Raw genomic sequence first — 15,671 nt, forward strand, 5'->3', positions numbered from 1 at the left:
CTGCAAGGTTTGGGCACAGGATGATTGCAGAGGCTCCAGGGATACCAGCAACATGCTAGTCAGTTACTGGCACTGATGAAAATTCAGGAACTGGATGGAACAAATTTTAGGGGCAAAAGAAGATAAAAACCCAATATTTAAAAATCTTACATATGTACACATAAAGTGTACAATATCCAGTCAAGTCATACAAAATGCAGAGCTGCTGACTGGTGATGAAAAAGCAAGGCATGATAGAAAACATGAAAAAACAGCCCCAAGCAGATCCTGAAGCAAAAGGGAGTGAATAAAAAATATTCCACCTCCCAGCTAAAAGGAGTCAAAAATTTTCACCACAAACATCACATTCTCCCAGTAAATTCCTCTGGACACTGTCAACTTGGGCAATGGTCCTGGAGTGAAAGCTCTGTCCACAGGGCACAAAGAAGCTGCCAAGGGGAAACCATTATGCCACAGTTTTCTGTGGTATGTAGAGATGAAGGAGTAGCTAGAGGGAGGATTTCCTTAGATAACAAATATTACCTGCCGTATTGTTACTGAGATTTCCTTTGCAGTAATGAGATATTGTAGGGTTGTGTCAGTTTGGATTGAACTGGGCTAATAATAATAACAACAAAAAATGCTTGGCTTTTTATGTAAGGTGTGGTCCTCTCTCTGCCCATGGCAAGATTTGGGATGTAACATCTGAGCTTACAATGATAATATTTTTGTTTATATCACATAAAATTTTCAACTGCTGTACAGTCCCACAATATCGAAGTAATAACTCGTTGCTCACCTGCCCTTACTGGCTCATGCAGCTCCAGATGCTGGGGATTCTCAGAGTCTGAGAGCATGTTCAGGTCCCTAAAGAAAGCAATGAGAAGCCTGAGACAAAAGAAACTCTTCCCTTGTACCCTCATTATTGTATTAAGTAGATAAATGAATAGTGGTTCATGACAGAAAGCAGCTCCCAAGCATGGCCCCTTCTTAGCTGATATATATTTGCAATGCTGTTAAAGAGCTGAGAAGAAAAAGTCCTTTTAAGGTGAAATCTTTAATGGATCAAATGAAAGTTTATACATTTCTCATGATGCTTAAATGACATTCATATAAAAAATACAGATTTAAGTAAAGGTCAAGTTAATGCTAAATTACCACCTTTTTCTAACCCAAGTAGATTCAAAGAATTGTATGTGTACCAACAAGAGGGGATTGCAGCCTGACAATGGATATGTCATTGTTTATAAAAACATAATTACTAACATCTGACTCAGCTTCTCTTTCCTTGTGATTTTAGAAAGAATAAAAGAACAAACAGACCTCCCACACTCAGAGTGATCTTTTGCTAATTATTACATTGATGCTTTGAACTAGCAAAGGTTCCACCTTAACAACTGTAATTATTCTTTAAGGGAAAAAAAAACAAACCAAAACAACAAAGCCATGAAAGCCAAAAAAGTATGGAAACAGAAAGATGGGGAAAAACTCACAGTCTTACACATATTTCTGCTTCCCCACTCTGCTGAATAATAATGCTCTGGACTTCTTCATAAGTTTTCCCAGTCAAGGGGATGCCATTCCATTCCAGCACCTGCATTCCTAAGAAAGCAAAACAGCATGAGGTCAAGTACTTAGATTTTGCCAAAGGCATCAGGTTGACTGCTTTGACAAGAAGATTTGATGTGACATTTAGCGAATATGGTTTAAATGGCATAACATTTTAGTAAAGCCTTTTCACTTCACACAGATTAGACTGTTAAACGTGATTGTCCTATCAGCTCTAATTTACCCGCTGAAAGAAATCAGGAGATTAATTCCTTTCTGATTCAAACTAAACATGCACTCTTCACAACCTGCATGATATTGGAAAACTTTTGCAGTATCAAAAACATGCACATGTACCAACAGTGCAAGAAACCCAAACATTTTATATATCAGACATCTCCTTGCCAGCCATGGTCTTGGAAGATAGCTGTTCCCTACAATGGCACATTGCTGTTAAGAACATAAGTCTCAAAACAGGGCTAACTTTGAGAACATGATTTTGTAATTCAAATACCCTTTTTCTACTTTCTCACTTCAGAAAATATAACAAGGGGAAAGCAGCTGGGCAAACTGATTTAGAATTAAAAATATACCTCCACATTTCAAATATCAGCCTGGAAATATTCAGGTTTAATTATTTCTTCCATATCTTTTTTTGTCAAAAAGTGACATAACAGATTAACATAATTCATTGTGGGACATAGGAACAGAGCTGTGATGAACAGGCTGAAAAATAAACAGGCTTTTCTAATCTATTGTGTCTTCCAAGTACCCCAGGGCTGAGCCAGCAGACTCGGTATGGAGCAAGGTATCACTATGAGGAAGTTTTATGCTCAGTATTTACAGAGTCAATCCCTGTACAAAACATACAAGGTGTATTATGATGAGAAATCTTTTGATTACAGTAAAATATTTACAAAAAAACCCTGTAGATTCACATCTGGGATTTACAACTCAGGTTCTGAAAGATGCATCCATATTTTGAAGTAGATAGTCATTAGGATGACTCCAAAGAAATGAATTTTTGTCATTCTATGATTCTTACTAATGTACAAACATCAAAACCCAAGCCTAAGGCTCTAAAGGGGAAGAAAAAAACGTAATGGGACAAGATTCTGAATTCTTAATAGTCCACTAAAAGCAATGTATTATAAAACATCTGAAAACCACATCACTCACACAGCAAGGAAAAACACAAATGCTTATCTTACTACCACTTACACAGAGAAAACCAAGTCTTCACCTGGATCATATTTTTATTTCAAAATCCTGTGGTGTTGCATATAACAAATGGGAAAAATAATGAAGTGAAATTCATAGGAAAACAAACAAATTTACTAAATAAACATAATGAGATTTGTTCATGGACTAAAGCAGGTGAAATAACTTGACAACTAAAAAAATCTGAGAAATAAACAATAACTTTATATTATATTTTTAATAGGATTCTATGAATTATGAAATATCAATATCAAATAATTCTATGAATTATTTGAAATATCAAGTTTGTATATAACTTTTCTCACTAAGAATTTATAATTTTGTTTGCAGTTTGCAGAAATACAGGCTGTGCAAAATGACTAAAAACTCATGCTTGAAAGGCAGTAAAGTTAGCTGCTTGCTACCAAAGTATATTTGTCTTTTCCTATATTTTAGCCCATTTCACTACCTACCCATCAATCAAAAGAATGATCTTTCTTTTGCTTGTTAGAGCAGATCTAGTTTTAAGCTCAGTCCCTCTGGAATTAAGCAGCAGTAATTATGATTAAATGTAGCTCCCCCTTGCTTATTATGACATACAAATATAACAACATGGAATCCTCAGAGAGCTTCTAGAAAGAACAGAACTGGAGTTATTTTTGCTTTCCTATCAATGTGTGCCTTCATAATTTTATCATAGTGTAGGATGTTGAGTATGACAGGATGAACCTCTTGAGTAATACAAGCCAAGACACCATCCGTGGACTGGCAACGAGAAAGGACAAAACTGTAAAGTTTTAGATATTTGAGAAAGTGTTTAACATCCTTTTGTTGGCAAATGCATTGAGCTACTGTCATCCTGTTTGCACAGGTTCATAAGAGAATTTACCAGGGAAGCAGTAAGGCTTTCATCAATTACTTGCTTCAATTTAAAAGATCAGCAGGGGGAGCCTATCTGAGCAGCACTACAGTGCTGGGATTCAGAAATCGTGAGTGTTACACTGATTAGTGAACGGCATTGCAGTCAGTCACTTGGTCCGTAAGGTCAAGTATGTGAACAAAGCAGCAAATAGAAAGGAAATTGAATCTCAACAGCTTTGGCTCACACTGAGATACACTTACTCCGTCAGTACAGGGGTATTTTTATTATTGGCTGCCTTGTGGATTCATGAATGTTTAAAATGAAAACAATTTACACTTGACTTAATTGATCTGACTGGTAGCCTAGGGTCCAAGGAAAAAGGTTTAAGGCAAAAAGCTGATTTCTCTTGGTTTTTAGGGGTAACTGCTAAACACCTTTTGCTGGGAAAAAAAAAAAAAAGTGAAAGATAACAGTACAAAGAACACCTCTAGGAGGAATGTGAGGCCAATTAAAAAAAAAGGAGAGAGATCAAAAAGTACCAAGAAATCACAGGAGACTTGGGATAAAAAGATTTTTCCTAAAAACTAATGACATTCTGTAACTGGTCTTTCATAACCATGATATGTTATTTGCATTTCCCAAACTTTGTGTGCTTCAAATCACCAGTTCAGTAGAATAGAAATTGAGAAAATGTACATTGCTCCATGACATCTCTGCTGACTGAGGAAGAACTAGTAAGCGTCTTGATAATCACATCCATAATTTCTCCTAGCATATTATTATTTTATTGGGATGGCTACATCCTGCATTGATGGTGAGCAACAACTTATTTTTAGAAATATCAGCTCCTGCAGTCAGCATATCAGCATTATACATCAAGACTTCCTCCCTATTCTACTTAGTGTGCTGGCATACATTATTTACTCAGTCTTTTTGGTATCTGCTTTATGGTGATATTCAGAACCAGGAATCAGAAGTAGTTTATAATTTTCCACTGATTATAAAATTATTATTCCAGAGAGGGAACATCATATATTTGTAAATGTGCTTGTCTCCATAGCAGTTACCTAGATTAATACCATCCTTTCTCTTAAAAAAAAAACATGCTACAGTTCTATTGCACTGAAAGAGAGAAGGAAGTCTGTTGTGTTCATGTATTCTTCCCCATGCATCTGTTACTGGCCACAGTCAGAGGCTATCAAATCTAAGTGCACCTAAGTGCAATATAACCATTGTGCTCTGCTTTATAAGTACCAAATAAATATCTTTAAATCTGCTGTATTTGTCATAGTTTCTACTAGTAGTGCTTAAACTAAGAGCTTGCTCCTGCAGGAAGGGGCCATGCTTATGCTGCAGGAGGGAGGAAAGGCCCACATTTCACTGAACCCATCACAGGAAAGTCATAGAATGGCTTAAGTTGGAAAAGACCTCAGAGATTGTCTACTGTGACCTCCCTGCCATGGGCAGGAACACCTCTCAACTAGACTCAACTGCTCAAGGCCTCATCCAACCTGGCCTTGAACACCCTCAGAGAGGAGGTATCCACAACTCCCCTGGTTGACCTATTCCCGAGTCTCACCACACTCATACTGAAGAACTTCCTAAAATCCAGTCTAAACCTACTCTCTTTCAGCTTCAAATCATTCCCTCTTGTACTACTGCTAGACACCCTTAAGAAAAGTTCCTCTCCAGCCTTCCTCTAGGATGCCTTCAGGTATTGGAATGCAGCTCTAAGGTCCCCCCCAAGTCTTATCTTCTCTAGGCTGAAAAATCCCTGCTCCCTCAGTCTATTGTCATATACCAGAGGTGTTCCAGCCACTGGATTATCTTTGTGGCCCTCCTCTGGACTCACTCCAAGAGCTCTGTGTCCTTCTTATGATGGGGACACCAGAAATGCACACATTATTCAAGGTGGGGTCTCACAAGAGCAGTGTAAAGGGGAAGAATCACCTCTTGACCTGTGGAATTTTGTTGCATTGCATTAAACTGGCATACTTAATGCTTAATGTAACTTACATCTGTTCAAGACTGCTGAGTTCTTTTTAGCAACTGGCAAGGTGTTAACATTTATTTTTTTTTTTTAGGCACAAATAGGTCAATTATCTGTTAATTAGTGAAAAAATCTGCAAACTGGCTAGCTGGTACATTTCTTTGCTTCATGAGGATATTGCAATACACATGTATATTTGCTTAGGGGGCTGCTCTCATGGAATATATCAATCAGTTCACCACCTGGGTGATAAAGCCGTGCTGTTTAAATGAATGTGGTTGTTTATATAATATTCCTATTGATTAAAAAAGTGTAGAACTAACTCTAAAATATGCAGACAAAATAGGTCTTGGTAACAGAATTTCTGACTGTCAACTGGAAGACACAATCTATGTCAGTTTCCACCCATCTTCCATTCTTTTCCACATTTTCTGGCCTTTTCAGTTTAATCTTTAAGACATGAGCCAGCTGCATGATTAAAGTTGAAGCTGAAAAGAATCTAAAAATCATCAAAGGATTTTATTTCTCTGAAAATGAGTTGTCCTGGACGAGGCATTAATGAGCCAGCTAAACCTGTTTGGGCCACTGCCCTTTCTCCTCCCTCCCAGTTGCAGGGTCCAGGTTTGAAGTTGAGGACCCAATAGGAAGCTGGACCCCAAGCCTCACATTTCAGAGAGGTAACTGCACGTCAGAGGCTATGAGAGAAGGTATGTGCAGTTCTGACTGCCGTACAATATTTTGAACTGATTGGTGGGACTTGAGTAGGTAATCTGCCATTGAGCTGTTCAGTTTTAAAAAGGGAATGTATAGGGGAAGATTTCAGAGCCCACATCTCTTTCACTTCTCTCTCTTATTTCTCTTGTCTTCTCCCCCAGCCCAGTTTGTTAATGGGATTCAAGGTGGTGACAAGCACCTATTTCATGCCCCTGTCTTTAGGGCAAGTAGCTTCTTTTGTCCTGGCAGCATAGTGTTTGAGTCACATATCTCCACCACAGCTCTTACTTCCTCTAATTTTGGATACTACCTTTTGGATTATTCCTGACCTTTGGATTACAAATACAAACTCAGAGCATCACTTCATTCAGCAAAGGTTTTGGTAGTTAACAGCTCGGCGGTTCATGCGTAACTTACATCAATTTACCTGGTTATTTCTAAGGTTTATAGCTTGTTTACCTGTTTGGTAGTGCCATTGTGAACCCAAGGTGGTCCATCTCGCCACCCAGGGCAGCATTGCTGTTTTGCGCTTATAAGAAGTTTCCAGTTTGTTCCTCTGTATTCCAAGTTCTGATTTTCCTAGACTGTTATTCCATTTTTTATTAGCATCCTATTGTGTGTAATTAACCTATCATCAAACAGGCAAATGAACCTGGATCAAATTGGCTTGGAAAAATAATTTTTATATTTAATAAATCATATTAATATTTTATCACATTTCTGGCTTATCAGTTTGATCAAAAACTACATCATGAGTCCAAATATAGTTGCTTCAAATACAGAAATACCAAGCTGAAGCACTAAATCAAATTTTATTCTCATCTGTAACACAATGTACGATATTACAAAGTTAACCTTAGCCACTTTGCATGCACTTTTGTACTACAGTCTCCTATCCACTGTACTCAAGGTGACTGAGAGATGGTAAAACTGCTTTCTGCTGTGTTGTTAAGAATTTGTAATTCAAGAAAAATCAGTCAACATATTTATAAAAAATACAATTTTCCCATATTTTAGAGTCTTATATATGGTCTCCTACTGGAACTGAGAAAGATCTAGACATTGCAACATTAGAATAGAGCCTCTGGTTTTGGTTCCAGCCACACACAGATTGCCGGGGTTTATTTTCACTGCTTCTTCATAGTCTGTCTTGTTTATTCTTTTGAAAAATAAATGTCACTTTGAACTATATTTTTCACTCATCCAATGCTCACAGAGGAAAAGAAAATTGGACTGTCTAGGCTAGCAGCTTACAATCTTTAGAACGTGAATGTTAGTGTTTTTCTATTTCACAGAAGAATTAAAATTCAGAAACATTACTTTGGAATCTCAGAAAGCACCATAAAAGCTAAATGTGCACTCAGAACAAGGTGAAACAATATCAACTTGCAGTCTGATATTCAACACTAAATTACTTTATGGTCTGTGTTCTCCAGTTAGTTTTCTTTTATTTTGTAAACCTTTCTGATGGCTAAAAATAGGTTGACGAAAGTTGATGCGTTAATGAACTTTCTTGTACTGCTACACATAAATCACACCAAAACTCATTATTTTTTTTCAGACACTTTAAGTTCCTCTTCCATTCGTCATCTGCACACAGGCTGAATATTTTCTATTATTATAGATAGATATGCTGTTCCTCAAACTGAAGTTTGATTCATCATGACTGCTATGCAGCCACTATGAAATGGCATCTATAAAAGTACAGCCACTTTGTATTTGAGGTGTACTTGGTATTTACAGGCAGCTATACACCACATCAGTGACTGGTATAGCTGCAGTTATCAACCCAATACTAGACAGATCTCTAATTTAGCCTGCCTTCTGACTTTTGTATATATTACCACATGATTCTGTACATCACCCTTCAGTTTGAACTATAGTAGTGCAACAAGTGGTTATCAGGATGTAATTGTAACACTTGAATTGAAGCTCTCTAAGTGAAGTTTAGTTACTGTTTATGAAAATAACTACTTTTACAACTTATTTTAGTGCTTTCACCACAACTCTATCCTCATATTGCGTTAGTTACAAGCAGATGAAATGCTGAAAAAAAGTGCTATTGAGCAGTCATTATTCTGTCATTATTCATGGCACATAGGTTAGGAGGTCATCAAGTTCCCAACGTATTTGCATAGTTTCTCAGTGCACTTAGTTCAGGAAAGTGAAGACAGCCTTAAAAAGTCAAGGTAAAGCCACACTAGCAAACAAGTGACTAAACCAAAGTGCATCCTGAGACTATAAACAAAGGCCAGAAGAGATCAAGATAAGGACAAGAAGATCAGAGAATAACCCAGCTATTCTTTATAGTGACTCACAGAGGTATGGGGTAGAGAAACAAAAGATCACAATCACCATCAGCTGCTAAATGTGTGCAAAAGGCAGAGAATAGTCTGGTTTGGAAGGTCATCTAGTCCAACCCCCTCTGAAGTAAACAGGGGTGTCCTCAACTAGGTCAGGCTGTTGAGTGCTGTTGAGCCTCACTTTGAATTGGAGCATTACACGGCTGTCAATCTATGAAATGCAGAGAATAAGACCACTCAATAGCTATCATATCTTTCTTTCTGGACATAATGCTTGCATGCAGTCATCCTGGTGTGCAGGATAACATGAATTTAGAAATACAGATTTATTCAGAAAGCACAACAGAAAAAGAGCACTAATTCAAAAGAAAAGTTATTCTTAACTGAGGAACCTCAAACTGATTCCTTTGTTGCTGCTCCCTGAAGGATTTGCACTGCCTTGAGAGTCTACTCTTGCTTGATGAAGCTGTGGCTGGTCCTTAGCAATGTTACCACTAGAGTCCAATTCAGAAAAGAATGGAATTATTGGGACAAACACTGAAAGCGTGCTAGGAATGAGCAAAGGCCATACCTACACATTGGATGGTAATGCTACTTAAGGTCATATACTAACAAGAACAGAAACTTTTTGTGACTCATAATGAGCAAGCACAACTGTTTAAGTAAAAAGTCAAGTCTTAATGAGACTTGACTGAAGACCTTAAAATATCACTCTGTCACATAGGATAGAGTGGGATCTTTACTTGATGTGTTGTAATAGGAGTCACTCTGTCGGATATTCCTCCTCTGTACCCCAGGGATAATTTTACAGTCCTGACACTGTGTGGTTATTCAAATATAAAGTGGAAATTACTCACTATTACCTTATTTGTGAGAGTTATGTAACCTGAAAACTAAAGAAACTGAATACAAACTGCTGGCAGTGCTATGCAGTTTTCACCTCCTCATTTTGACTCTTGAATGTGCCCAGAGAAGGGTAATGAGGCTGGTGAGAAGTCTTGAGCACAAGCCCTATGAGGAGAGGGTGAGGGAGCCGGGATTGTTTAGCCTGCAGAAGAGGAGGCTCAGGGGAGACCTTATTGCTCTCCACAACTACCTGAAGGGAGATTGTAGTTAGGTGGGGGTTGGACTCTTCTCTCAGGCAACCAGCACCAGAACAAGAGAACACAGTCTCAAGCTGCACCAGGGGAAGTTTAGGCTTGAGGTGAGGACAAAGTTCTTCACAGAAAGAGCTGTTAACCATTGGAATGTGCTGCTCAGGGCGGTGGTGGAGTCACCATCCCTGGAGGTGTTCAAGAGGGAATTGGACGTGGCACTTGAAGCCATGGTTTAGTAGTTATGAGGTGTTGGGTGACAGGTTGGACTTGCTGATCTCTGAGGTCTTTTCCAACCTTATTGGTTCTATGATTCTATGTATCTATTTTCTAATTGTATTATTCTCTTCTTAAGAAAAGTTTTGGCAGTTTAGGTTATTCATAAAACATGAAGATAAGGTAACTGTGTGATGTTCTCTTGGAATAATATCATGTTATTGTTAAAGAAAGCATAAAGGTTAAAGCAAGCGTTCCCCCTCTGATGAGTTGGAATGGAGAGCTGATGTCAACAGATGAGAAGGCTTGAAGTACTTTTTTTTTTTTTTTTTTGCCTCAGTCTTCACTGACCACTAGGTGCAGACCAACAGGGTAAAGTCCCTCCCACAGTTAGGGAAGATCAAGTTCAGGACCACTTGAGGGACCTGAGCATACATAAATCTGAGACCTGATGAGATGCATCCCAGAATTCTGAAGGAATTGGCTGATGCAACTGCAAAGCCACTCTCCATATTCAAAAAATCCTGGCAGTCAGGTGAAATCCCTGGTGACTGGAAGAAGGGAAACATTGCACCCATTTTTTAAAAGGGTGAAAAAGGGGACCCTGAAAACTGCAGACCTGTCAGCCTCACCTCTGTGCCAGGGAATATTGTGGAACAGATCCTCCTGGAAGCTATACTGGAACACATGGAAGACAAGAAGGCAATGTGAAACAGCTTGTATGGCTTCACCAAGGGCAAGTCCTGCTTGACCAACTGTGGTGAAGGCACATTATGCCCAGATACTGAATCTTGTCCCAGCATGTGGACAAGTTCCCTTTCCTCCAGGAGGAAGACAAAAGCCAAGGCATTAGCCAGTCTTGCACGCACCCAGCGCATGCAGTGCTCGTGCTGACACCAAGTATGGGCATAATTCTAGCTTCACGCTTTCTATAGGCTGAAGCCAGCTGTTTATGAGAGTGCCCATTGGTCAAGCCCAGCCTCGAGGAATCTATAAGTATCACCCCAGTTGGTAAACAAGTGGCCCCCTCATTCACTTTGTCTCTGTGCTTGCTCGAGAGAGCAACTCTTGAGCTGCAGCCTTTGCTATTGAGCTTATTGTTGTTAGCTTCTGTTATACATGAATGCATACTGAAAGCCTCTGCAGCCTGAGAAGCATAGAGGGAGGACCTTAGTGTCGCTACAGCCAGTCGTACCGACCGGGAGAGACCACCGTGCCACCGGAGGACTGGACCGACCCCTGAGGGTAAGATCTGCCCAGTTGCCGGGAAGAAGGGACTTGATCGATACCGAGTCCACATATGCCTAGCCCCACCACAGTGGGAGAGGAGCCGCCACGTGTGCCGCTCTGAGCCCTGTGAATCTCAGGGAAGACTAAGGCATTGTTCATGCCTATACTGCACCAAACCCGGGACCACTCCGAGAGTCCCGTTGCTCCTTTAAGCTCAGTAAATGAGAATCCGCCGCCTAACACAGCCGCATTCTCTCCCTGAGGCTGTTTGCATCAGCCCCGAGAATCGCTGTGGTTGGGCCGACCCCATAGCTTTGCCTGCTGCGGCGTCGTTCGAGCCCACCTACGGGCCACTGTCGTCCCGCCCTGCCGTGCGAGCCGACTTTAAGGGCCGACCCCGACCAGGACCGATCCCTGTTGTCTGGAGGGAATCGAATATCTTCCACGTGTTTTCCATCCACTAGCACTCAGTTCAAAGTATCCGCATCTAGCAGAGTAAGTGCTGATGCATAGAAAGATTGTAATATTGCTGTGTATAGCCAGAAGCCGCCCGTGTCCCGCCGAGTCGCCATCTAGTGGCCAAGCGGCAGAACTGCACCCTTCGTTATGTAAATATAGAAAGGGTCTATAGATAGTTCAATGAAGTTATAATCATAACACTAAGCCACTTGTGGAATCTATTTCACGAACGTGCACTAGAACATGTATGTAAGTTGGTGATTCATCAGTTATTAATAGTTTGATAATTAAAATAATATTTTCATAATTCATATTTCATATTCATAAATTTAATAACCTCTTCACCACACCAACCTAGTGGCTCTCTATGATGGTGTAACTGTATCGGTGGAGAAGGGAAGACAAACAAATGTCATCTGTTTGTAAAGCCTTTAACATAGTCCCACACAACATCCTTCTCTCTTAAGCTTGGAGCTTAATGGATTTGATAGCTGGACTCTTCAGTGTATAAGGAATTGGTTGGATGACTTCATACAAAGGGAAGTGGTCAAAGGCTCAATGTCCAGATGGAGATGGGTGACAAGTGGTGCTCCTCAAGGGTCTGTATTGGGACCAGTGCTTTTCAATATCTTCATCAATGATACTGACAGCGAGACTGAGGCACCCTCAGCAAGTTTGCAGATGATACCAAGCTAAGCAGTGTGGTTGATAAGACTGAAGGATGGAATGGCATCCAAAGGGACCTGGACAGGCTGGAGGGGTGGGCTGAGGAGAATCTCATGAGGTTCAGTAAGGCAAAGTGCAAGGTCATGAGCCTTGGTCAGAACAACCCTTAATATCAATACAGGCTTGAGAATGACGAAATTCAGAGAAGCCCTGAAGAAAAGGACTTAGGGGTGCTGGTGTGTGAGAAGCTGTACATGAGCCAACAGTGTGCACTTGCAGCCCAGAATATAGATCTGTGTTCAGGTTCTTAATGGTAACTTTTGATATGTAAATCAAAACTTCAGTATTTAATCAAATAAATAAATACTACAGGAGAAATTTCATTAGATGTGCCATTGAATTAATTTAGGAAAAAAGAACAACCAACCACACAAAAGCCAACCATTTCTGATCAAGAGGTGCTGGGTTTTCTCCAGGGAACAGAAACGTATTCATAGAGATTAAGAAACTCTTGGTGTCTTATGCAACATCACAATGTTTTCCCTTCACAGAGTTGTCAGAACTATATAACTACCAGAATGATTTTATTTAAACCAACATTTCCTATGCTTCTCTTGTAGAGATTAAATTTATATTTGTACAAATTCCTAAAATATAGCATGCCCATAGCAGTAGGACCTGGTAGAAAGTATGTGGAGCAGATTTGCTTGATTATTGATGTGTTTCAACAAACTGTAATCTGAACCATAGGTGAAAATTAATTAAATAACATCTTCTCCCTTTTTTTTTTTTTTTTTAAAAAATTTATTTGAATTCTGAACATATTTAGAACTATAAAGACCATGGGTGGCAGCATGTCTGCAAGAAAAAAAATAGTCATGCACACACACAAAAATCTTCCTTTTAGCTTTACCTTGTTTTGGGCTTATGATCAATGTGCCAAATATTAGCTGTTTAAAGGTAAGTGTCTTGCCTCTGCAGCTGTCTAGGAATTTTGAGCAGTTAATGAATGAAGAAAGTCAGGCTTCTCTTAGGATGGTTCATCTCAGCTGACACCTGTTCAGAATGAGATGAATCATGTCCCTAGGCGTACCCTGCTTTCACTTGTGGTTAGAAAAGAAGCCCATAATACAAGCTTAGGTAAGTTATTTACTTTTTCAGGCACCTAAAAATATGTGCATTGATTTCCTCATTTGTCACCTAAGATTATAAGCCTGTCCTAGAGATAGGAAAGGACATTTTTTCCCCTCAAATTTGTAAACTGGCAGCTGTGCTTAAGCAACAAAGAGAAGAATGAAATGAAAGCATACCTCAACTGAAGAGGATCAATGGGGTATCATCTCCGTTTGAATTGTAGTTCTGTGATCACCAAGGCAAGCCAATTTGTGCTTCAGTTTATGTGTTAAGAAGGTGTGGTGAAAAGATAATGGTATTGTACATTAACTCTGCCAAGTGCTATTAGCAAAGCTAAGTTGTACATCAGAAATCTTGCTAACATTAATAGAGTTGTAGGAGACAGTACTTGTGAAGTATCAAGGACTGGATATTAAACTCTTAAACTTCCGTATCCTTATAGTTAATTCATAAAGAATTTTAGCTGAAACTGTTATTCAGCTTTAAAAAGTACAGGTTACATGTCTGCTAGACAAATGAGAGATGCTAAACTCCAAGATTTCTGCTTTTGATAAATATATTTAATTTCACAGTCAGGGATAAAAGTAAACACAAATCTCATTTTTAAGAACACCTGAATGACATTAGTGGTAGCCTAACTTCACTGCTGGGTTCAGAGCAACTAGGATCCCTGACTAAGGCTGCTGGAACACTGTTTTTTCCAGTTCCTAAACTGTAGCCTTTCCTGGTAGCTAAAGCACTGCTCTCTGCCTTGGTGTAACCTGAGCTAGGTACAACGAACCAGAAAAATCATGCAGGTTTAAATGTGATTTAGGAGTAGATTTTTGATGAGTAGAGTCAGAGAACTCTAATCAAATAGAGATGGAAACTTGTGTATGGTCACATTTGAAGAGTAAAGTTAAACTTGCTGTACTGGTTTGGGTTCAGATGAAATCATATCTCCTCCATCTCGCTACCTTGAAATATAATTCTGCTGAGGTTTACGCGTCTCCAACATACTTGTAAATGTCACATATTATCATCTCTGTATACAAATATGATCTTCAATACTTAATCCAGGAATTAACATTATTCTTACAAATAGGTCCATTGTGATACATGTAGAATTTGTGCATGAAGAAAGAAACACAACTGCAAATAAATGATGTGGGATTAAGCCCATGGTTATGTCATTCTCTGTAGGGTTCTCAGAAATAAATATGAATGTACAGTTACTGAAGCTCTACTGTACATTCAGATGTGATGGTGATTATCTGGCAGCTACACACCTAACCAACCTGCATGAATATTCACAACACATTTTAAAACACATTTTAAAACCTGACACTGTAACTGTTTGGTTTTGGTTGGTGGTTGCTTTCTTTGGTGTTTGGTAGGGTTTTTGTGTGTCAAGTCAAGTCCATGGGACCCGACGGGTTACACCCACGGGTGCTGAGAGAACTGGCAGATGAGGTTGCTAAACCCCTCTCTATTATATTTCAAAAGTCCTGGCAGTCTGGTGAAGTCCCCACAGACTGGAAAAGGGGAAACATTGCCCCCATCTTCAAAAAGGGCAAGAAGGAGGAACCAGGGAACTACAGGCCAGTCAGTCTCACCTCTGTGCCTGGAAAGATCATGGAACAGATCCTCCTGGAGTCACTACTCGCTCAAAAGAATAGTGAAGAGGTGATTGGGAACAGTCAGCATGGCTTTGCCAAGGGCAAATCCTGCCTGACCAACCTGGTGGCCTTCTATGAGCAGGTGACAAAATTAATAGATGAGGGGCGAGCAACTGATGTCGTTTACCTGGACCTGAGCAAAGCCTTCGACACTGTCCCGCACCACATCCTGGTCTCCAAACTGGTGACACATGGGTTTGATTGGTGGACCACTAGATGGATAAGGAACTGGCTTGATGGCCGCACCCAAAGAGTGGCTGTCAATGGCTCCATGTCCCAGTGGAGGCCAGTGACAAGTGGAGTCCCTCAGGGATCAGTCCTGGGACCTATCTTATTCAACATCTTTGTGGGGGACATGGACAGTGGCATTGAGTGCACCCTCAGCAAGTTTGCTGATGACACCAAGCTGTGTGGTGCAGCAGACACGCTGGAGGGAAGGGAGGCCATCCAGAGGGACCTTGACAGGCTGGAGAGGTGGGCACAGGCCAACCTCATGAAGTTCAATAAGAGCAAGTGCAGGGTCCTGCATCTGGGTCGAGGCAATCCCAGGCACAAATACAGGCTGGGCAGTGACTGGCTGGAGGATAGCCCTGAGGAGAGAGACTTGGGGGTGCTGGT

The 15,671-nt window shown here is 40.1% G+C and overlaps 1 protein-coding gene across 3 annotated transcripts in view; it reads right to left on the minus strand.

Moving 5' to 3' along the window:
* The window catches only part of PCLO (piccolo presynaptic cytomatrix protein), a 353,643-nt gene that overhangs the window by 72,672 nt on the left and 265,300 nt on the right, over positions 1-15,671 (minus strand). For all 3 annotated transcript variants that reach the window (XM_068167826.1, XM_068167817.1, XM_068167810.1), the window contains exons 11-12: positions 1,473-1,581; positions 779-846 (exon numbers count right to left, since the gene is read on the minus strand). In XM_068167826.1, coding sequence (XP_068023927.1) covers positions 779-846; positions 1,473-1,581 — 177 coding nt within the window. The remainder of the gene's footprint in view (positions 1-778; positions 847-1,472; positions 1,582-15,671) is intronic.

Source organism: Melanerpes formicivorus, unplaced genomic scaffold, assembly GCF_026170545.1.
Source record: "Melanerpes formicivorus ecotype bairdi unplaced genomic scaffold, bMelFor1.0.p_v2 SCAF_3, whole genome shotgun sequence".
In the NCBI taxonomy this organism is placed as follows: Eukaryota; Metazoa; Chordata; class Aves; order Piciformes; family Picidae; genus Melanerpes; species Melanerpes formicivorus.